The sequence below is a fragment of the Paroedura picta genome, chromosome 3 (assembly GCF_049243985.1).
Source record: "Paroedura picta isolate Pp20150507F chromosome 3, Ppicta_v3.0, whole genome shotgun sequence".
Lineage (NCBI taxonomy): Eukaryota > Metazoa > Chordata > Lepidosauria > Squamata > Gekkonidae > Paroedura > Paroedura picta.
The window spans coordinates 43,306,336-43,330,160 of NC_135371.1; the positions used below are offsets into that span (position 1 = coordinate 43,306,336).

Genomic DNA, 23,825 nt, shown 5'->3' on the forward strand with positions numbered 1-23,825 from the left:
CCACCCCAGGAACTGTGAGCCGCGCGTAGCGCGGCTCGCAGTTGCTCCCGCCCTGATGCGGCAAGAGGCGCGAAGCGCCTCTCGCCGCATCTGGCCGCCGCCTGAGGAAGCCCCGTGTGGCTGCCGGGGCCGCCGCCGCAAGACAAAGACTCGAACAAGGACTCACCAGGACAAGAACAGGACTCGCCAGCCTCCCACCGCCTCCCGCAACATGAACGCACAGCCCTGCAGCCCGCCGCCAAGCCGCTGGCCGCACTCACCTACCTCCACCTTCTGTAACATCGCCACGGAGCCCCGCAGCCCGCCGCCGAAATCTCGAAATTAAAGCTGGGTTCTCTTTGTGTTTCCTCGGCGAGAGCCGCGAAATGCCTCTCGCCGTCTCAGCCCGCTTCCGCCGCAAGAACAGTACTTGAACAAGGACTGCGGCCGATCGCCAGCCGCTCTCCAGACTCCTGCCGCCTCCTGTAACATCAACGCCCAGCCCTGCAGCCCTGCCATGAGGAGCTGTGGACAGAGCGGAAAAGCCTCCCTGGCGGGGCCATCGGCCGAGCCCCAGCCTGAGATCCCCGCCCAGCGGAAGGAACATCAGCAGCGGAAGGAGCCAGCGCGTCGTCGGCCGATTTCCGGCCCACGCTGAGAGGCCCGGCCGCCGCCGCGAAAAGCAGCAGCAGCGCCAGGAGCAGCGGCCTGGCGGAGGGGCCTGCGCCGGACATGCCATGAGGAGCTCCGGACTGATCGAAAAAGCCTCCCCGGCGGAGGACCGCGGCGCGGAGGCGACGGATCCCGCCGCGTTCTGCTTCTTGGTTGAATTGTCTCTGAGATATTCAGGTAAGAGAAAGAGAATGTGTGTGTGTGTGTGTGGGGGGGGGGGGAAATTGACCCATCCCTTCTGTTAGAAAAACAAGTGGGAGTCATTCCATCTGGAATGGAAACTGTCTCCAGAAACATGATCACACCGATCCATGCCCTTATGTTCCTGTGCTGGTACAGTTGAGAGACTCTGCACATGCTGCAGGCCTCAGAAAAACATCTGAGTTTCTGGTTCTGGAGTGCAACTCATTTTAGAGAGAAACAACCTGCCAGGGGCTCCCTGCAGGGAAAGCCTAGCGCCCATTGTATTTAGACATACAATGGGCTTTTTTTACTAGTATATAATACTCTCTGAATGTGTGTTATGTATATTTAATAATAATAATGTATTTGTAACCACTGAGGGAGGCGGTAGGAGCTGAAGTGTGTCTGGTTTTATTTGGTTCATAGGACATATTCATCTACGAGGAATGCTTGTAAATTGTACAGCCTGATATTCAGACCCCAAATGTTTTTAATTTTATATGTGTACGCTATCTGATAAATATTTTATTTGTTTTATTTGTTGCAGCTCGTCCCTGCTGGTATATCACCCAAAACTATAGCTCTGACTCTGACTGATAAACCAGCTTCCAACCACAGCTTCCTATCATGGCTTAAGTTACTTAGCCATGATTAGTTTAATTGAACCAAGGTTTCTTATGACATCTAAACCAAGCTTTATATTCAGAATACACAATTTACTGCAGATTAGCGTTTATATTGGGCAAGACTGATGCTGCTTAGATTTTCCTGAATAAGGCCTGTAAAGAATGACTGAAAGGGCTTAGTTCAACTATATATTGTATTGTATATACTCTTGCCAATTTATTATAGAAATATAGGAAGGAAATTCACATTAATTAAAAAGAAGCTCCTCAACTTTTTCATGAGCTCGTTTGCGCATGTAATTTCAGTGTTCACCAGTTATTACAAGAGAAGAATTTCAGGTAAGGAAGAGGGAATCAGGAGCTACATTGTATAAAGACGTTTCCATCATGCTGTTGAAACAACATCTTTGGCATATTGTGTAGGATTTTACATACTACTGACACATGTGCTGAAATTATGCCTTTGTACCCAGGCTCTTTCTACTAAGTATTGCTTAGAATAGCTTTCAAAGTTCATTTGTAAAACAAGCAACACTGCATAATTTGACATTTTAGCTCATAGCCATGGCCCTAATGCTACAAAGTAGGTCTCTTGTGAGGCTCTGTGAACCAAGGCAGAGTTATCACACCCCATACTTGGGGCAGTTCCACACCCCTCCTGGGATGCATAACTCATGGTTTTGGCAGCAGAAACTCCCGCCCCAATAAAATGTACAAAACAACTCCAACAATAATAACACTTAGGAAAGGGTCCAATTCTATCAAAGCTGGACCATAAAGTTACCAGAATACGAAGCAACTCCTCCAAATAACAGCAGATGACATTTTCATCCTCATAGAGGGCCCAACTACGCTGCTGAGCATCATCTTTATGGCGAGCCAGATCTGCAAATATCACCTTGAGCCTCTGCTCATCGTGACAGATCTGTCCAGATGGCAGTCCAGAACACAGATCCTGCAAGAACAAAGGAACGTTGTCACTTCAACAGCAAGACATTGCTAGACAAAACTTTTGCCTTCAGAGATAATTTACCTCTAAAAGCTTTGGAAACGCCTACGCAGCATCTTCAAACAACAGTCCATTTCGTGCAAAATTTACATTTCTTTTTACATAGAGTTTCCAGATTTTCCATTTGAAAGGTGGAAGGCTACAAGATTTACTAGGATTGGACATTTAGAGAAAAAAATGGTGAATTTATGGAGACAGACCAAGCAATTAGAAGAATGGAGCCTTCAAGTTCAGAGGCACCATATCTTTGATTACCAGATATTCCATACAAGCTGGGAGATTGTGATCACCATGTTGACTTGCTTATGATTCCCTCCCCCCACTAAACCACCTGCCTGAGCTACTGCTCTCCTAGGAAGATCTGTGACCTGGCCCAACATAGTAATCTGCATATCTCCAAGAGGGAAATCCTTTAAAATAATTGCAGGAATTGTATTTGTGCCTGAAACCTTTTCATGCTGTCACTGAAATCAATACACAAAATACTCTACAGTCTAGAGATCGTGCTCTGTCTTCTAGCTCTATGCAGCATGCCCCTCTGTAGTTACACCACATAGAAGTGAGCATATCACTAACGGTTCTGCAATTAATGTGGACAATGATTTGCAATGAACTCCACTGCTGACATTGTCCATATGCCCCTCTCTTCATATGTTATTTCCTGTTAAAAAATATTTCAAGCCACGGATTTTTAGATACATACATATTCACTTTGCAAATATCTTATGCCACTTCCTCTTTTGGCTGGGGCAGAGAAAGCTTGTTTAAATGGTAGTGTGTGAGTAAGGTATTGATGATATCACAGATGCCTGTATATCATATGGTTTTTTTCCCCCTGCCTCTGATTTCCAGAGCCAGACTGCATCAGGTCACAGTTGACAGAAACATGCAAATTTAAATGGCTAAAAGTAAGCCTATATTTTAAGCTGAGTTCTCAAATGAATTAAAAATGTCCCTTTTGCACATTATGTGCAGTCAGCCATAGGTATCAAAAGTGTATTAATGGTTTCATAACACCCACCTATTCATCAGTTGGCACTTTGAACAGATATGCCTTTTGTTACTTAGTGCCCTGGGAAGCTGAAAGCAAATAGCTTTAGGAATTAGCTAATTCAAAGCACACACAAAACTATATTCCTCAAAGACGTGCGTGTCTTGGGAAGCAAAAGTGTCAACATGACACAGCTCACTGGGCACAAGCACACCTTTAAGAAGGCAGTTTGGTATTCTTACAACCAGTAGGTTTTTAGTACCTGCTGGCAATACCATTTGTCGAATTAAACAAGAAGTAACTTAGGCATGCAAGAATCCGTTTCTTATCGTTTATGCAAATGCTGAGCGTTTGCAAAACTTGACCTGCTTACAAAATGTAAAATGAGACACAGCCCTATGAACCCAAACTCAGAAAGGTAGACCTTGTATTCTTTTTAGAGAATTAAAGATGATGTTGCACATGATAAACATCATGCTGGCCTAAGCCCATTTTAAAATTGGTTTTTATTTATTTATATTCAGATTTGTATGCTGCCCTTCCTCGAAGGCTAAAAGCAGCTCACAAATTATGACAAAACATAAATTAAAATACATCCATCCGAATATAAATATATAAACATTAAACCCAGATATTGTAAGCGATGGTCCTAGGCCTCAGCCATAGGCCTGGTGGAATAGCTCTGTTTGTAGGCCCTGTGGAATTGTTTATTGTCCTGCAAGGCCCGGATCTCGCTTGGAAAAGCATTCTACCAAGCTGAAAAAGTCCTGGTTCTTGTTGAGGCCAATTTAATCTCTCTGGGCTGAGGACCTTGAGCAAATTCTGCGTGCTTGATCTTAGGTTTCTTGAAAGGGCATAATGGAACTATGAAAAAAATTACTAATTGTTCATCCAATTAGTTAGGAGTGACGTGTCACACTACGGGCAGAAGACTGGGGACAGCATAAGTATAATGGCAAAGAAATAAAACTGTAGGAATACTTTCTAATAATAAAACAAGCCTTGTAAAGCAACAGCTTAGATCCAGATAAAAGTTCCTCAGCTGTCTAATTGGCACCCTGGACAGCAAAAATCTTTGAACAGCAATTTGTTAGGTAACATCAAAGGGTTGCATTTCAGATAAATTCACTACAAAGCATGCATTGGAAGCATGCACCTTGAAATGGTAGGTACCAGTAGTTCAGTTCAATCTTAAACAACCTGCAGAAAAATAGATTCCAAACTTATTTAAACAATGCTTCTCAGAAACCAACTTTTTCATATTTTGTTTGCTTGCAATCTGAGGTGCAATTCAATTAGGACCTTTCAAGTTACACAACTGAAGCAATGAATCAAAATCTTCTTGGCAATTACCCAATATTTGTGGGCTGAGAAAATGAAGCAAGGAATATGCAGGTTTTAACATACAAATTAGTATTGCTTTTTTGTGAGGCTATCCTGGGAAGTAGAAATGGAAATGTAATCAGCTAGATTATAAAAATCATGGGCATCACATGTGTAGTCCCTAACCCCAAATTACTCCCTTGATAATACATACGCAAACATTGTATATATACTACAGAATGAATCACGTTTAACTTTATACTCAGGTAGTTTTGTTTCTTTTAACCCCCTTCCCTGTCTTTCCAAATATCAAACATTCAAATGACTGGGCTTTGTTGAAACACCCTGTCAAGGACCATTCAAATGGAATTTATTTTAAGGTTCAGATATACTCGTAGAATGCCTGTGAATGCAGCAGTGGCTGGTTTTTTATGGCTTGAAAAATAAATTACACTTAATTCAGTGTGACCCGTCCTGAAGCAAACAAGGTCCGGAAGCTCGTTAATTCAGAATGTAGCTCTCTGCTCCCAATCACTGATTATAGCTCTCTCTCTCTCATACACACACACGCATATACATAGTGCCCTCTGAAGGGCCATCACTTGTGCAAAGCTCCTTATGAGAAGGAACAGTAAGGCAAGACTGAGTTAATGAGCAAAGCTGATGTACCGGTTCAAAGCGGCAATTCTTCAGGAATATGGGTCTCAGACTGTGATATGATGGGCTTCAAAGACTAGAAACAAACACCTTCGTTTGAACTGCCAGTATAGTGGTAGTCGATGCAGGTTTTCTTAAATGGCAGAGATGCAGGAAAGTAATACAATTAAAGGAAGCAAACCACTGTATTCTTCTTATTAACTGAGATCTCTGAGTAATTTCCATTGGTTTGACTGGGGATGCCAGCCCCCAAGTGGGACCTGGGGATCACCTGGAATTACAGCCAATCTCCAGATACAAAGACCAGTTCACCTGGAGAAAATGGATGCTTTGCGGCATTGTATCTCACTGAGGTCCCCATCCTCAAATCTCCAGGAATTTTCCTACTTGGATCCGGCAATCCTATTTAGAGCCCAGATGCCCTGGCTTCTTGTATGCTTCGAGGCAGATGCTTCAGGATGCTGGTTATGTTTATAAAGCCACACATTGCCTAATATACTTCAAGCACCTCCTCCCTTATCTCGTGAATTTAGAATCCGGTGTTTCTTTACAAGCAAAGTGTAAAAACTGTATTAGACCAGCGAGGGACTAAAAACTGAACGCAAATGAAGTCTAGAGCCTACCGAAACTCTGCCGTGAGCCCTAGTATTTAAATCCTTCCGTTGCCATCTCCAACCCACAGGTTTTTCCAACACAGACAACCCAAGCTGCTAATGGACTTGAATGAGATCAATCTATTAGCGAAGCTCCCTAATCTGACTAACTTCTTGACATATTGCGTGTTGTCTTAATCTAATTTGAGCACCGACTCTCAACTCTTTTACTCCCACCAGCAGGGTCAGATCTGTGCTTGCTGAACAACTGGAAGCTGTTATAGCAGAACATCCAGCTCATTCTGTTGTTTCCAGAAGCCCAGACTGCGCCTCATGACAGTAACAATCAAAATGAACAGATGCTTCAATATCTGTGAGATCTGCTCATCGGTTGTTGTGTTTTTTTGCTCCGCTTTTGGAGAGTAAAATTTTATGCAGGAAACAACCACCCGAGGATTGCATTTCCGCTAGAGAAAACACGATTATTTTGGGAAGCTTCTTCCTTATCACCTCATCTCCCTCCACCACTAACAGATGGATCACAGATTCTAGTGCAAACTTGGACACAATTCTGCAAAACCTGCTTTTCTTCCTTTCTCTCTAACTTCTTAACTAACTGCTCTGGAGAGCCAAGTGTTGGGGAAACACAGCCAACGTTCAGTTCTCCTTGGGTTGGTGCACAGCACAGCACCCCTGCAGCCCTACACAATTTAAAAAAAATGGACTATATTTTTCTCTCTGCTGATGAGAATGTGATAAAGCTCCTATACTAACCTAATGTAACAGAAGGGGTCGTCATCTGAACAGCACACCCCAGGAGACCCCAGCCCAGATTAACAGTGCCGAGTGAGACAGACACTTAATTCAATTTATCGAGCCACTCTCTTGGGTAGTCCCTTTGAAAACTTAGTGTTTCATTTAGGAGCAAGCTCAGCTCCCTGGCTGAGCATACAGTAATTAACGGTAATTTTTTCCCCACACCCCAACCCTTGGAGTTATAATCCTGTTACCAACTAGACCTATTTTATAGAGTAAAAAGAACAAATGCTTGTGGATGTGCAGGGGAGTTGGAAAAATGAGGGGTTAACTACTGCATCAACAGACGCTGCATATCAGGCATTCCTGTCAAGGAATCAAGCACTCTCTCCACAGTAAATATCTTTGGCTGATTGCAGAGATTTAGCGTCCTAGGGATACAAGTATTCATAGGTGACCCACGCTCTGATACAGTACGGCAGGAAAAAACAACAACAGATTTCTACAAATTTTGAGGCCATATTTTTAAAAGTGTCTTATTGTTCCAGATATTTTTTGTTATAAAGTGGCATATAAAATTATACTATTTGGCATATTTATGAAATTTGCAAGCATAAACACTTTAATTTTCGACCTTCACAGCTAACAATATACCTAATGCTATAGAAAAGTGCTAGCTGCGGCCTTTGCTATTATATCCTTATCCATTGGTTCCTATATATATATATATATATATATATATATATTTGTGAAACAGCCTTGGGGGACAAACTGTCTGGCTGTCCGAGTTGGAATAGGACCAATCAGGGTGCAGCCGGCTGCACCCTGATTGGCCCTCCCCTACAGCTCCCGCCCTCCCTCACCAAGCCATCACCCCTCACCTCACAGACGTGCCTGGCTGCTAGAGCCAGACTCTCCGCCGCTCCACAGCTTTGTGGGGCCCGAGGTAAGAGGTCCAGCCACCAGGGCGGGGAGGAGGGAGCGCTTCTCGGGGGCAGGGAAGCACACTCAGCACCTTGCTGCAGAGAAGAGTTCTGGCTGCCGGGGAGTGGGGAGGGAGCGCTTCCCCGCCGTGGGCCAAGCACACCCAGGCTGCAGGAAAGCGCTCTCTTCCCCCCTCCCCTTCCAGAACACTTACACGCAATCCGGCCACCGCTTCCCACCCCACAGTATAGCGGCCGGCCCAGTGAGGGGGAGGTCCCTTTCAAAGCTCGTTCTTAGGAATGGGCTTTGCAGCTAGTAATCATATAGACCGAACTATAATATAATACTGCATCATCATCACCATCATCTGGGGACAGTGTTTTCAGCCAGGGCTAAAGAAGCCTGGCCTTTCTTCATACCTGTGGAAGTATGAAAGCCAAACTAAAAGCACTGATATCCATGGGTCCAGCCTCTGGAATTTGCAGCATTTTAAGGAAATATTTAAAGCAACATTTAAAAATGTTGTAAGGTCCCAATTCTGATTCATCTGGCAGTGCAGTTGGCTGAGATATTCTTGTTCCCCTCAAGCACTTTTTCAAATACTGAGACTGCCACAGGGTATAAGTGTGTGTGTGTACATTTGCTGTTGTAGTGTTGATTATAACTTAAATTATTAACTACCTGGGTTAAGCAGTCAGGAGAAAGGCAGGACAGAAATGTTTTAAAATTAAAAATTCTATGAAAACACAAATATCTCGTAGGGTCACAAGATTCCAGTTTGTTTTTACCCTAGCCAATTAACACAGCTCTCTTTGGAATTATCATCATACCCATAATTAACTGGTCAAAACTAGTGATGTTAAGCAATTTCCCCTTGAAAACACTGGACATGTGCACAGTGTACAAAGGAATGATCTTTATCCAAAATACTCAAACAGCAAAATGTTAACAGTAAACTTTCCCCTTCCTCACAGGGGATATCGGGTTGCATCCAGACATATCTTCCACTGTAGAAAAAGGGACAGCAGTCGACTCCTTTGACTACCAAAAAGTTATGCTGGGCCTACATGGACAAACACCATGCAGGATGGGGTATACATACAGAAGAGGAATGGATGAGATTAAGTGGAAGGGCTGGCTGGATCCCATCCAGTGAAGTGATCAGTGTAGTGACTCTGATTTTAGAAAGGTCAGGTGTCGGGGTTTCTCCGACTTCGCCGCTCCTACCCGGGGACTCACCAACGAGAGGCGTATCACCTGGACCTTTATCCAACCCTGCAGAGTCGGGTCTGGGGGAGTCCTCGGCGGGGGGAGTCCTCAACGAGGAGCAATGTTTGCGCTTGGAGGACCGGGGAGGAGCGAGAAGCGGTCTTGGCCGGGCAAGGAGCCGCCCAAGATTGAAACGACGGATGCAAGACGCCGGAGCTTCTCCTTTAAGGGTTCGGTGGGCGGGGGATACGAGGGAGGAAAGCTATTTAATGGGAGAGGTCGGCGTCAGTGAGGAGGTGGGGTTCGAGATAGTGCAAGAAACTATCACGAACCCGGGAGTTTCAGCCTGGGTTTCCCAGTGGACTCCATTCTGAGACGTCGACTATCTGCCTCAAGTGCTATTCCGACCTGCCTTCCCGTCGGCCGACACCGTGGCAGAGCAAAGAAGAGGAGTGGACCCCTCGAACCCTGACAGTCAGGAGAAACAGCGGCATGTTGAGCAGACAGTTTTGGCTAGTCCAGAAGCGAGAGAGAGAGGGCCTTGCACACGTTTGACTGATCAACTGACTTGTGTTCCAGCTCTGCTAAATTGTAGCTTAACTTGCTTGGAAGGAATGATTAACCAGCATGACTTCTTGCTTCTGCATCCCGAAAGCAATGGATGGCTATATAAAATTTATACTGTATCAAGAGGTAGATCTGCCAACTCACAGATTTCCTGTTTGAATATCTGAAAGCCTTTTACCACATATATCAAATTATATAAACTGAACTTGATAAACTGAACACAAGGCTTCATGCTCGACCATCCACAACTTCAACCTGCCTCCAACCTACCTTTAATGGCATATGCAAGTGTGGTGAACTGTATGCTCATGCACCTGACGTCCAAAAACTGCCATTTCTGGTCTTTTGAGGGATTGTAATTCCTTGTTGTTTTTTGTTTGTTGGTTTTTAGATTTCAGATCTTTGGACTTCATGTTTACAGAGAAATCCCCCCCCCCCCCAGTACATGCCTAGCTCCATTACTGATGTGCAGAGAAAGGTGGATATGTGCAAGCAGGGGTATGCAGTTCTGCACCCACTGAGCATACAATAGTGTAGCACATCTTAGGAGCAGGCCTCTGGATACTCTTCATCACGTGGAAACATGTAGAAACTATGTTCTATTGTATCTTCTGCACTGGAGGTACTAAAAGATTACTTAGAATAGCAAACTGAAGTCCAAAATCTGCAGGAAAGCCAGTAAAGACTACTTCTATGAGTATTTTTAAAAAGCTTTTTCTTACATGTATTAGGGAGCAGTTCTGAATTACTTTTGACTAGATTCTTTTCCATCCCACACTTACTTAAAGGGTGAATTATAAGAAAGTGGTTCGAGTCCCCCCCCCCCTTTTTTTTTTTTTGAGAATTACTTCCATTGTAAAATGCATACTAGGACATCCTGGCAGAACGAAATTTGACAAGAGGTGCCACAGAATATTTCTTTTCCATGAATTGCATGAACAGAGAAGCAAGTCCTGAATGAAAAATATCACAAGCAATTCATTCTTCAAAAGAGTACACTGGGAATAAGTCTGTGGTAATGGCTTTTAAAATTGATTTAGTAAAGTAGTGCTTTGACTTTTAATTTAAAGGAGGACAGAAAAAATGTACAACTAATTAAAGAATGTAATATGGAGCTTGAAAAAAGAGTGAGAGATTTAGTACAGAACAGTGGGAAACTTTAATCAATGATGATCTTTTACTCTGCAAGGAAAAAAATCTTTTCCTTCACAGTGCCCTTGGTCTGCCAGGATAGCACAAAGAGTTAAGAAAGGAATACTGTACCCTAAGCTGCTGTCTACGCACTGGAGAAAGATCACACACTCCCAAAAGGATCTGTATACTTCAAAAATACACTAAGGCCCATTTTGGTTCCCAGTATATATTTCTAGCCCACTATTCTCCAGAACCCATGAATCAAAGCATCTTCTAGCTCATCTGTCCCCCCCCCACCCCTTCTAAGGCTGTTCTTGACAACTCTCCTACTGTGGCTGCTTAATCACCTAGGTTATCTTCTTGTCTCATATTTACTGCCCAGCCCAATGCATTTTCTGGAGGTGAGTATACCTTAGATATTCTGTCTTCAAGCCACATGGGCACTAGTTGGCTTTCCTTCCCCAAAAGACATTATACAGGAGTGACCTTTGCTTATCCATGACCTTTTTACACACCCTTGTGTCAAGTGGATCACATTGGTATATGGTTCCCTTCTTCTCTTATCCTTACAATGACTTTGTGAGAAAGGCTAGGCTGAACACATAAGACTGATCCAAGATCATCTGACAAGCTTTATGGCTGAGCTGATGTTCTAGCCCGATATCCTAACCACTGTCCCACACGAGGAATACCTCTCCTCCATCAGCTCAGTTTGGACTTTATCACAAAGAAGCCATTGGGCTTGATCCCACACAGGACCATGTCATAACGTGTAGATATGCAAGCCTGTATAACATTACTTTTCTGACCCTTACGCTTACAAACAGTAGCAGTTCACTCATGCAGTCCTTTATTCTTTAGGATTTCTGTCAAAATGGAATCCAGATAATCTCCGTTTTCAGTTCTTTCATCAGTGACAAGTCCGTATATATATTAATAGTATAATACTGGCCACAGGCTCACATAGGTATCCCTAGGTATTGACACGGTATCCCCATACCTACGTGAGCCTGTGGCCAGTATTATACTATTGATATATATAAGGACTTGTCACTGATGAAAGAACTGAAAACAGAGATTACCTGGATTCCGTTTTGACAGAAGTCCTAAAGAATAAAGAAACAAGGAAAACTACAAAAATAGGACATTTTTCTTTATTTATCATATTGCCAGTGGATAGGTCTGTTTCTCTGTTTGCTTTAATTATTAGACCGTCCTTATACTCTTGTATGACACTCATGCAGTCCTGCCAATTCACATCCAGACAGTAGAAAACTGTTAACTCAGTTTTCTCACACCCCCACTGAATTAACAGTATGAGCAGCACTGACGCAAAGTACATCTGCTTGGAACCCATGGAGGACTTCACTAAACAAAGGGCATTTCTATCCACAGACTGCAGCTTTCTCTCAGATGCCCTGCTGCAATTCAAGGGGCCACTTCAAAATGCTGCTTTGGGGAGACTTGGGGGGGGGGGGAGAAAATCAGGGAAAGTCACTTCATCTGCTGCAATTTTCCTACCCCAACTTTTTGTTCCAGCCCTCCCCACTTGATATGCATTCTGTTTTGGGATTCAGTAGTCAATGTCGTTATCCAAGACCCTGCTTTAAATGGGAGTCAGCATGCTGGACAATGGCTTTTCCATCACTGTAAGCCTACAGAGATAGGAGTATAAATTTTTTTCATTTACTTCCAAACAGAAAATGTTGCAGTCTATTCTCCTGTACAGAGCCAGAACCAAAAGGAAAAACAAGGATGCTTAAAGATACCCTCACGTAAGAAATAAAGATCTATACAATTTCCAAATGAAATGTTAGTTGGAGTTTTCAAGCCTGTTTTATCAAGATACAGCTGGCCCTGAGTAGCTTTAACTTAGCACCAATATGGATCAGAAATTCTGATCAGTTAAAACAAATTGAGCACAGGTTGGGAAGAAAGCAGCTAGAAGATAGTTATTTAAGATTTCTGCTGAATCTAGGCTAAAAATGAATAACATATCTTTATCAAGTTAAAAAGTAATTGCTTGCTAGATACTATTATGCGAAATTTTGCTGTTGCACAGAGTAATTCTATTCACTATGGATTGCTAACTAGATTACAATTTGATCTGAATTTTGAACAGTTTTCCATATTTGAATGTGTCTCTGAATACTTCCCCTGGAGCTTGCCAGCAGCAATAAAAGAGTGTTGCATTTACCTGTATCTCTTGTTCATCAAGGTGTCTTCTGCACAGGCATACACTGAAACTGCATTTGAACAGGCCAGCCACTAGAAGCTCTCTTCTGGTACTTTTTAAATATTCTAGTGCAGGGGTGGCCAAACTGCTTGCAGGGGTTCATAGTAATTGTAGTCCATAGTTATCTGGAAAGCCACTGTTTGGTCAACCCTGCTCTAGGGCAGTGGTTCTCAACCTGGGGGTAGGGACCCCTTTGGGGGTCGAACAACCTTGAACTAGAACAATGCCTTGTTCTGTGCCTTGTTATGGAAGGGCCTTTTAATGTGGTGGTTCCAATGAGCACTGCTCAGCTGACTGGGACAGGGATCAAGCCCAACACTTTGGTTCTGCCCCCAGAGCTGACAGAAATGAGATGCTCAAAGGCAGGCTCATAAGATGGTCGGGGTTTGCTGGTAATCTTGACAGCATGGACTGATTGTGCACCACCAGGGTAGACAGCTTGCCTTAAACCATGCAGGTCAATCCGAGTGAATTTATGGGGTAAACTGGAAGCAGATGACCATGTATTTGGCCTCACCCAAATAAAATAGGCAAAGCAAATGTTGATCCAACTGGGTCATCTTAGTACTGTATTGGGCATATGTTTTAAAGAGCACTTTTAATGACATTTCCTTTCCAAGGGAAACAATTCTGGGGTCTAACACCCACAAAGACCAGAACACATCCAAACCACGAAGTGGCAAGAAAGGACTGAGGAAAGGGCGGGCAGACCCCTGCCGGCAGAGCTTATGACTGTTGGGTGGGAAAACATTCTCTCATGAACTCTGCAGGAGAGGGGCTCCCCCTAGAACCAGTTTTCTCAAACGGGACTTGTGAAATCCTGAGTTTCTTGACAGCCCTGGAAAAGTTTCCTGAATGGGTGGGAGTTAATTTTTTATGCATTCTTTAAATTTGTTAAACATTTATCAGGTGCTATGACCACATTTTCTCAATGGGAGAATTCCCGGAGGGATTGAAAGAGGTAGTGGTATGCCCGTTGCTGAAAAAATAATCTTTAGACCCGCGAGAACCTGACAACTACCAACTCGTCTCACATTTAGTGTTTCTGGGCAAGATGGTGGAAAGGGCTGTCGCAAAACAACTAACAGCATTCCTGGAAGAAGCTTCAGTCCTGGACCCATCTCTGTCAGGCTTCCAACCTGGCCATGAGGTAGAGACAGTGCTAGTTGCCCTGATGGACGACCTCTGTCGCCAGTTAGACCGAGGCGGGTCAGCGCTGCTGATATTACTAGACCTCTCAGCACAGTATGACACAGTCAGCCATGAGCTACTTGCTCGCCACCTCCTTGATGCCGGAATATGAGGAACAGCCCTTCAATGGCTGATCTCCTTCCTCCGAGGTTGTGGACAGAGGGTTCCAATAGGAGAGAAAACATCAAACCGCCGACTACTTACTTGTGGAGTGCCACAAGGGGCGGTCCTCTCTCCTATCCTATTTAACATCTTCATGCGCCCTCTTGCACAACTGGTATGGAAATTTGGGCTGGGCTGTCATCAGTATGCAGATGACACCCAGCTCTTCCTCCTGATGGATGGCTGTCCTGACTCTTCCCCAGAAACATTAGCCAGCTGCCTGGAAGCAGTGATGAGATGGCTTAAGCAGAGTCGTCTGAAGCTCGGTCCTTCAAAGACAGAGGTCCTGTGGTTGGGTAAGAAGGGCCCATGTGAAGATGGCATAGAGCTCACTACGGCTCATTCCGCCAGGAACCTGGATGTGATCCTGGATGCTTCCCTCATAATGGAAGCCCAGGTCACCAAGGTAGCACAGCTGGCATTCTTCCATCTCCACCAAACCGAACTACTAGCGCCCTACTTGGCCCCGGAACACCTAGCCACAGTGATCCATGCGACGGTTACCTCTAGGCTAGATTTCTGTAACTCGCTTTATGCAGGCCTGCCCTTAGTCTAGACCCGGAATCTACAGCTGGTCAAAAATGCAGCGGCCAGGATTCTCACAGAGGAACAGTGGAGATCCCACATCTGGCCCATCCTTCATCAATTGCAATGGTTGCCAGTTGAATTCCAGATCAGGTTAAAGTTTCTGGTAATTACCTTCAAGGCCATACACGGTCAAGGCCCAGTGTACCTGAGGGACCGCCTCCCTGCCTATGCCCCCAAAAGAGCTTTACACTCCGCGGCCACCAACTGGCTAATGGTCCCTGGCCCAAAAGAAGTCCGCCTGGCCTTGACCAGGGCCAGAGCCGTCTCTGTCCTGTCCCCCACCTGGTGGAACGAGCTCCCAGAGGAGATTAGAGCTCTGACGGAACTAAAACAGTTCCGCAGGGCCTGCCAAAGGGAGCTCTTCCACCAGGCATTTGGCTGAGGCCAGACCAACCAACCAACATCTGCAGGTCCCCTACCCCCCAAAACCTACTAAGACTCCTGGACCTGTTTGAGTTACTACTGTTTAGGTTATACTGTTATACTGACAGTTAGAGCGGTTTCTCAGTGGAACATGCTTCCTCGGGAGGTGGTTTTTTCTCCATCTTTCGAAATTTTTAAACAAATGCTAGATAGCCATCTGACGGAGAGGCTGATTCTGTGAAGGCAAACGGGTGGCAGGTTACAGTAGATGAGCGATTGGGATGCGAGTGTCCTGCATAGTGCAGGGGGTTGGACTAGATGACCCATCAGATCCCTTCCAACTCTATGATTCTATGATTCTGCCTGGTTATATCAATTAATAATATGAATGTTATAATTATTATATGTATGGTTTCATGTATACTTTGTTATATGTAAACCGCCCGGAGCCTTCGAGGAGGGCGGTATATAAATATGAATGAATGAATGAATGAATATCACATTGACCTGCACCCTTCTCCCCAAACGGCCAATGATGGGGTTTGAGGGAGTGGGAAGGGATCCTGAGTGGGTGTGTACGCAGCTATACTTCCCAACCATATTCTGCATGATTGTGCCACTTCTGGGGTTTCTCAAAACATGAAGAATATTTCAAGGGTTTCTCAACAGTAAAAAACTGAGAAAGGTACTAGAACAGCTCTAAAAGACCATTTAGTGACTAGACTGCATAAGCACAGTCCCAAATGTAGAAGTGCACGACAGAAGATGAAAGGTTTCATATTAGCAACTTGACTGGAAGTTCTCTTCACCACCAGCTTATAATGGAAAGGAGCTCATCTGATTGTTTTCCCACCTAAAGCAAGATGCCTAAATAAAGACTTCTGATTCTCTCAATGACCATTAAAATGTACTCTGCATATATGCAGTGTGGAAGAAACAGGCAGTTCCAGCACTGCTTGATGATATTTTAAGAGTTCTAAAAGAAGGGATTGGAAATAAACTATGGAACAGATATACAGCAAGTGGCTGAAAAGGAGTGCATTTCAAAGAAGGTAGTATTCATAGAACAATGGAAAGCAGTAAAAGGAAATTGTAATAGGAAAGCATGTTATATTGTATACCGGATTTACAAAGACCAAAGGATTTGATTGGGAAGGCATGTGAACATCTACCAAGTACTGCATGGACTGCCTATTACACTATTCTCTCCAGAGAGAATTTAGGGGAGAAAGTAGTTCAGGTTGAAGTATTTTGAACAGGGGATCTTGACAGATGTTATTTATGATTCTCTTTTTGTACATTCGGAACTAATATTTTCCCTTTTATAACAGACAATTGACAGTTTTTACAAAGCACCAACAAAATGCTGGCTGTATATCAATGAAGGCTGGAAAAATCCCAGGTACATTAAAGCCCGTGCCCAGTTCTTTCCAAGACTTAATATGAAATGCTTTTTATTGACAAGGACATCAACAAGGTCTCATTAGCACATTTGCTTTTTGCTACTGTTTACAGCATGTGAATTTCATTTTTGCACAATAACAATGCAGAACTGGTAATGCACGCAGTCATTCTACTTTCATGCCCCCCAAAACTTTCTGTCATCTTTTGTGAAGTCTGAATAGAGTAACTTGTCCAGTACACAAAAACACACACGTATGGCAGTAAGTGTGTACTCTGCAAGGTACTAGTTAGTTCATTCTTTCCAAATAAGGCACCATGGATTTAAGTAGACGCCACTTGTCCCCAACCAGGTAAGAGCAAATCCCTACTTGCATCCACCCATGCACTGGAAATTGGGATTGCCTTTTAGCTGCTATGTTTCTGAGCTGAAAAATATGGGGAGCCTGTCATACAGGTACCCTATGACCTCTTATGCCAAACATTGACCCATGCACCAGTGTCTTCCAGTGTATCTCTCCCTGGTCCAACCATACCACGTTGGCTCCTGAACTCTGCTATCTCTCCCTTCACCCGTGCATGCCTTTTAAAACCAAGAAGATAGTAATCAACTGGCAAATGATGGAACGTGGCTTTTATTTCACTCAAGTTACAGAAAGTGCTCAACAGAATTTACAATGGAATTCCAATTTACCAAACTGTTATGTAAGACCATTTAATCATCCCCCTTCAACCTATATTGATCAAGCTACACTTGAGAACTTTTGGGTTCTTTTCACTTGAATCAACTTTCCCCATATTTACTATATTCCTCCCTGTCATTTATCTGAATTTTTCTTATCCCCCAAATTATTTCCTATGGAATCCAGTTATATGCAACATATGTGCAGTTTTAGGATACTATTAGTGTTCTGTCTCTAGCTGTCTCCCCATGGCAGCAAGTCAGTATTTTTCCTACCTTGTTTTCCACCAATGAGATGAGAATCTGCTCCATGATGCTACTAATGGCAGGAACCAATGTCTGAACGTGGCCAATTACCACACCTATGGCAACTCGAGAAAGCTCGTAGCTGAGATTTGTGTTTCTGCGGACGAGCTCAATCAATTCGGCACCTATTGTCTTCGGCACAGATACCGCCAGGACAGATGATTCCGGGGCCCCGGCCTCTAAACCAGCCATCTTCTTATCTTCAAGGCAAAGGGCATCGAAGGCTCCTAACTCTGCAGGAACAGCTGGCACCGTTTCCTTGGCCTGCCTGCTCTTCTCCTCATTTTCATTAAGAGCCTCTGTTTGCATGGGAGGCTGAGGGGCAGCCCTCTTGGTCTGGGGGGATTTGTTTGCACTCTCTTGCTTTTTTTGAGTGACAGGACTAATATCCAAGCTGTGTGATATCATTGTGTGCGCACTTCTGCTGGGAACAGGGGGAGGGGTGTTGCTGGGGCTGGGAGTAGCTGTCGGGAGAGCTGACTCTGTGGAGCCTGTGTACAAGGTATCCAGCGAAGTTGTGCTTACGGAAGAGGCACTGGAGACTGACCCAGAGGTGATTTCAACGGCATCTGAAAGGGAACAATTAAAATGTCTCAGCAACAGCTTCAAAAGAAAAGGGAGGGAATACCACAAATTGCAGAAGCCAAGTCCATTAAGAAGCTCATTGTGCATGCTTCCAAGGTAGTTAACTCCTCTCCCTGGCTCACTTATCTCAAAGTAAAATTGTATTAATTCTCTCTTGAGTATTCCTGATCGCTAACCTTCTTACAACAAGGCGGCAGCGGGGGGGGGGGGAGCTATTCCAAATACGTGAATTCTCTTCAAAGACCTTAGTGTTTTACAGAAAAATGTTAACTTGGAGGTGGAAGAGTTTTCCCCCCAACAGAGTTAAGATATTATTTTTCATGTGAAGCATACATCTGTTATTTCTGAATAATGTATCTCTTATTTCCCCTCCCTAAGAGAGAAATAAAAGAGAATAGAAAACTGGCTGCATTATAGCAGTACATTGGGAGTCTGGCCATATTGGGTTGAAAGATGCCTCCGATCATTCTCCACTCACAGCAATCTAATCAGTGGTCTTCAATCCCTGGGTTGGGCTGGGATTCTTAGATGATACTTGCAGTGCTGTGAGTCTATCAGACGGCCATTTTTGATGCAGCTTTTTGGAACTGCCAGTTGCCAGCACAGAATGCAAGGGCACCGGATCTCTGGCTTTTCTCTGCAAATATACCCAAAGCAGCAGTCAAGGCAATAGTGGGCAACAGTAGAAAAGAATGAAAAGCGAAGGACACTCCAAACATGACTGTCCTACCTTTTCTGCCCTGTGGGACACCTCTTCATCTTGTCTTATGTTTCCTGTCCCTGCCTCTGCGATCCACTTTCCTGGGCATAAGTATATAATTTCAGTCCCTCAGCATAATATGACTTGTCATATCCCTGCAGCTCAGCTAATCTTCTGCTGTCAAATAGGAGTTACAGGTGAGTCCTAGAAAGGTTGAAAATCACTGAGCTAGATGATGGGAAGTTGACTGTCAGTTCATCCTAAACAAGATCTGGAGTTCCTACTTCTTTAAGAGGATTTTTGAGTGCACTTTCCTTAATCTGAACAGTAAGGATTCTGAATTTCTGGAAGGGTAAAGGAGACTCAGAAATTAACTTCCTTCAGACACACGTTCTCAAGCTTATTACTAGTGGAGTCAAACTACTATCACCCACCACCTTACACCCAGCTTTGCGTTACTGCACCCTTCCCGTTTTCCACTCAAACTTATTTAGGTACTTGGGCTGTCCAAGTTGACTAAGATCACTTTCCAGGAGGCCTAGTATTCCTGCATACAAAAAATGTCCAAGAATCAGATTGTCACAGAAAATGTGGAACACATAAGCTGCGACAATCTGACCTTCACTAGCAACCACCCTACCAGGGGTCCCCAAGGGATGGACAGGGCAGTGACCGGCCAGGGCTAGTGCCGAGCCCCATGTGTTCCACTACTGCCGTTACCCTGGCCACCTATCAGGAGTGCAGGCAGACAAAGGATGGGGGCAGTTGGCCAGGCCCCGCACTGAGCCCTGCTCGGTTCACCACCACTTTCAGAGCCAGCCCGGGACACACTGCTCCACTTCCAACACTACGCAGCCTCCGCACCTACAGTGTTGCCATCGCAGCCTACAGTGCCCCTGCAGCTGTGGTTCTGCTACCTCATCCTCCATGGTCGCTGCCACTGGCACGGCCATTCTCTGCCACCTCAGCTAGCCACCCTGCGGCTGCCACCTTTGGGGCTCCCTCAGGCCTCTGACAGCACTGTCACAGCCTCCGCTGGCTCTGCTGCTGCCTCAGACTCCGCTGGCACGGGCTCGGCCTCTGCCTCCTCTGCCAGCTGCCTCCCTGCCTCTTCTGGCATGCTACCTCGGCAGGACAATGGATGTCATGGCCATTTCCACCCCGGGGGGCATGCCAGAAGATGTGTTCCACCTCAATAATCATAATTATATTGCCTCCCCTCATCAGCACAACAAAGCTTTGGGGAAATGGACGGAGTGCAAAGAACAGGGAGCTCAAAGGGAAGGGCTGAGCAAGGAACCTTGAGCACTGACCTGGTCCCAGGGTCATCCTCAGAAATACAAGCTAGCCCAAACTTCAGAACAGGGTCAGGAATTGTATGATTTTCAGAAATGGGAAAGTCATTCATTATAACTGAGCCCATTCACAAGCAAAATAGGGTCATAGAGAGGAATAGTTTTTCATCACACTGTTTCAGTGTGCTGTGGACTGCAGATTTCAGCCAGCCATTAAGTGGCCCAAGATAATTCTAGGGAACCCCATTCTTATCTTCCCTTCTATTATTGTACATCTTTGCTGTAAGGTAAAACATTTAGCCTAGAATGGCTGCCATTGTTAAGTGATAATTAGCAGTTTTGCAGGAACAGGAAAGGTTTACTATCTAATGTCAAAAACCAATGAATATATTAGAAAACTTGCTCAGTTTATTCTCTTCAGCAAACTTGTGGAATCCGACTTCCCTTGCACACTAACTTCTCCCTTTCAGCTGCCAATAAGCCAAGATAACTGCAAAAAACAGTATTAAGTTCCCCTTACTGGCATTCTGCTAAGCTCTCTTGCTTAAAATTCTGATTGTGTTTTTCCTCTACAGAATTTAATTGCTTCTCGACCAAAAACAGAGGGCACTACAGATACCTTGGCCATTTCTGTCAGCTTTTTCATAGGTAGGGCATAATGTATGGAAACAGTTATGCAAATAACTTTCCAATAACCTTATTTGTAAAAGGAGGAATAATATAACCCAAAAGCAACCATGTTGATTCTAGTACTCACTTACCTTATCAGACTCTTATTTCACTCATCAGTCTCATAGCCTCCACCAAAGGAGAAGAGACCTTGCTAGTCTATCCCCACTCCTTTCTTAAAGAGTTCTCTAATTGCTAGTGAAGTACCTAAATGTCCTCTTGTGTTTTACACAAAGGCACGAAGGGCTAGCAACATCTCTGAGCTCCCAAAGTAGTTTCTTGTTTATGAAAGAAACACTAGAAAACTCTTAACAGCTGATCTCTTTATTGTGCACAGTGGACTGAAGTAGGCTATCAGTAACTATGCAGATTTCCTATTTGGTGTTATGAAAACATGGCAGCTAATGGTGGTTTGTATTTCTTAATCCAAACTTGCACATTAGAGCTCATCCTGGTCACTTAGGGAAACTTAACTTGGCTACAGGAGACCAGGGTTTACCCACATTCTCCCCTTTGCAGCTAATCTTCAATCCAAGGCTGGCCTTTCAAGTTTGCACTGTGGATTAATGATTTGCACTGGGCTGTTCTTTAATTTTCACACATGAAGCCTCCTGGGCTGAATCTGCACGGAGCTTTTATTCCAATCCCATGTCAATTAAATCCCTGCCGTCTACACTGAATATAATTTCCATTTTGATTTGGGGCGATTTAAATTTTTCATATGCAACAAGCATGATTGATCTGGAGTGACCCTACCTTTCTCCCACGATATCCTGGAGTGGCTATAACTCTAGATATTTGAAAAATCGGCATGAGTAAGTATACAGCTGTCTGCTTTCCCCGAAATAACTTGTTCCTGCCTCATGGCTCCAACACTGTAACAAGGCAGTCTGTCCCTGATTGGTCGGACACAAGTTCACAGAATTTCTAGTTCCTGGTTGTAAGATTTTTTTTTTAAGATTTAAGGTGACCGTGCTCCAGAATCCACACTTCTCGCAGCAGAGATTTGGCTCATTCTGTGAGAGACTGCTGCTGTCTCATCTCCGCTCATCTCAGCTCCTCCCCAAACAACCCCCCCTGCTTGCTTGCCTGCCCATCCGCTTGCAGATTCAGCCCCTGTGAGGCAGGAGAGGCTGAGAGATCAGCACGGGAGGCAGTTCTCTTAATTCTAGAGGGTGAAATCAGGGGTCCTTGTCTCCACTTGTCTCGGCTCCCCCCCGGCTGCCTGCTCGCAACTCTGTGCAGATGGGTTTCTGTTTCAAGTCAGGGAGGGGGGAAGTACAAAGACTCGGGTTCAAATCTATCAGAATTCAACAGGATTGAAAGCAGGAAATAAAAGTTCCATGCAGAGTCAGCCTTGTTTGGGCTTAAGCTGTCTGTAGCCACACTAAATCAAAGTAAAATTCAAAAGCAAAGAAATAAAATCACACCTTTTTATCAGGACCCAACCCCCTTCTAACCCCCAATGTTCTGAATCATTTGGGTTGGTCCTAATTTGTGTTTGGGTTCACAAATAGCAAAGCTACTTTATGAATTGTCTTTCATGTCCAGGTGAGACCCTGTAATTCTCTGAGCATGCCTGATCATCTATGCTCAGTAATGAATGCTTATCTTTTTCTGTTTGCCTTCCCTCAGATACCCTGAGGCAGAGCCATTTGGAATTTGGAAGGTTAGTACTTTTTTCCTTTACAATTGCCGTTATTAACTCTTTATAAGAAACAAAATGAAAAATGGCCTTTTGGGTGCATTTTATTCCAAAGCTTCCTGTTACTAGATATGCTGGCTTTACTTAGTAAAAATAGGTTCAAGGGCCATATTAGGGAAGGAATGAGGGTTAATTTTAACTGCAGAAGTGTACTATGAACAATATTTCAAAATAAGATAAAAAATACAGATCAATCCAATGCATGTTGCCTTCAAAGTCCCACCAATTCAATGGAAATGATACATTAGCAGCATACAATTAATCCTTTATCACCTAATAGTAAAACAGCTATTTGACATACTGTACGTTTTTGGGGAAACATTATAGCTTTATTTAACCCATGTATGTGCAGGCAAGGTAAGTGGATACGTGTGCTGTGCACATGACTGTCATGACACCCCAGTCCACTTCCAGTCCACTTCCCTCCCTCAGAGGCAAGATTTCTCCTCTGCCCCCCACCCCCTTCTGATTGAGCCACTATAGGTATCCGTTTTCTTCTTCCTGAAGAATTTTGGTTGTCCCACCCTGTCATGTCATACTATGATATTTTGCAACCTGAGGGAAGGACCAAGAGCCCTCTTTAACTTTAAATAGCCCTTAAAGGCATTTTTAAATTCTAAATTAACAAATTATTTTATTAAACCTAGAGGGAAAAGGTCAGATGAAACCAGGGGAAAAGGTTCTGAGGCAATTCAATATAGCAATATAGAAGTATAATAGTATATACATGGACTTTTGTTCATATGTTTCAGCCTATTTAAAATTTCACAAGCTTTTACCCATGACTTAGGATCTTTAAGATGAAAGGCTTTTGTTCCAGTGTTTCCCAAACACTCCAGTACACTTTCGAGCATTTATTGACACTTCTTGTTTCCAGAAGGCTGGTACACTCTATCCAATGCCCACCCCCTTCTCAAACCAGCACTCCTCCTCTTGAATTTCATTTGACTCTTAAGGTTTCACAAGGCAGTTTCTAACTACAAGACCAGGGATCTCTCCACTCTTCAGAACTATCTCCCTGTATTAACTGGGCAGGGAAATTTCTTCTCTTACTAGAAGATCTATCCCCTCTTCATAGCCCAAATGGGAGACTTTGTCTAACTACTCAATCTTCCTTCTCAACTTTCCCCCAGTTCTCTTATCTATGTTAATATGCTCTCAGTCAGGGCTGAGTTCCGTATTAATTCTCCTGAGTAACCAGTTCAGAAGTCTTTCTCTGCTCAATTGATAAACAATCAGATTCCTTGGAGCAGCGTGTCACTTAAAGCATTCTGGCTCTGTGAGGAATTAATGCTTCACACTCCTTTACCTTTTTTGTA

At 44.0% G+C, this 23,825-nt stretch overlaps 1 protein-coding gene across 3 annotated transcripts in view; it reads right to left on the reverse strand.

The window, feature by feature from the left end:
- NCKIPSD (NCK interacting protein with SH3 domain) overlaps positions 1 to 23,825 on the reverse strand; it is a 117,501-nt gene that overhangs the window by 33,516 nt on the left and 60,160 nt on the right. For all 3 annotated transcript variants that reach the window (XM_077325432.1, XM_077325434.1, XM_077325435.1), the window contains exons 5-6: positions 17,523 to 18,121; positions 2,245 to 2,415 (exon numbers count right to left, since the gene is read on the reverse strand). In XM_077325432.1, coding sequence (XP_077181547.1) covers positions 2,245 to 2,415; positions 17,523 to 18,121 — 770 coding nt within the window. The remainder of the gene's footprint in view (positions 1 to 2,244; positions 2,416 to 17,522; positions 18,122 to 23,825) is intronic.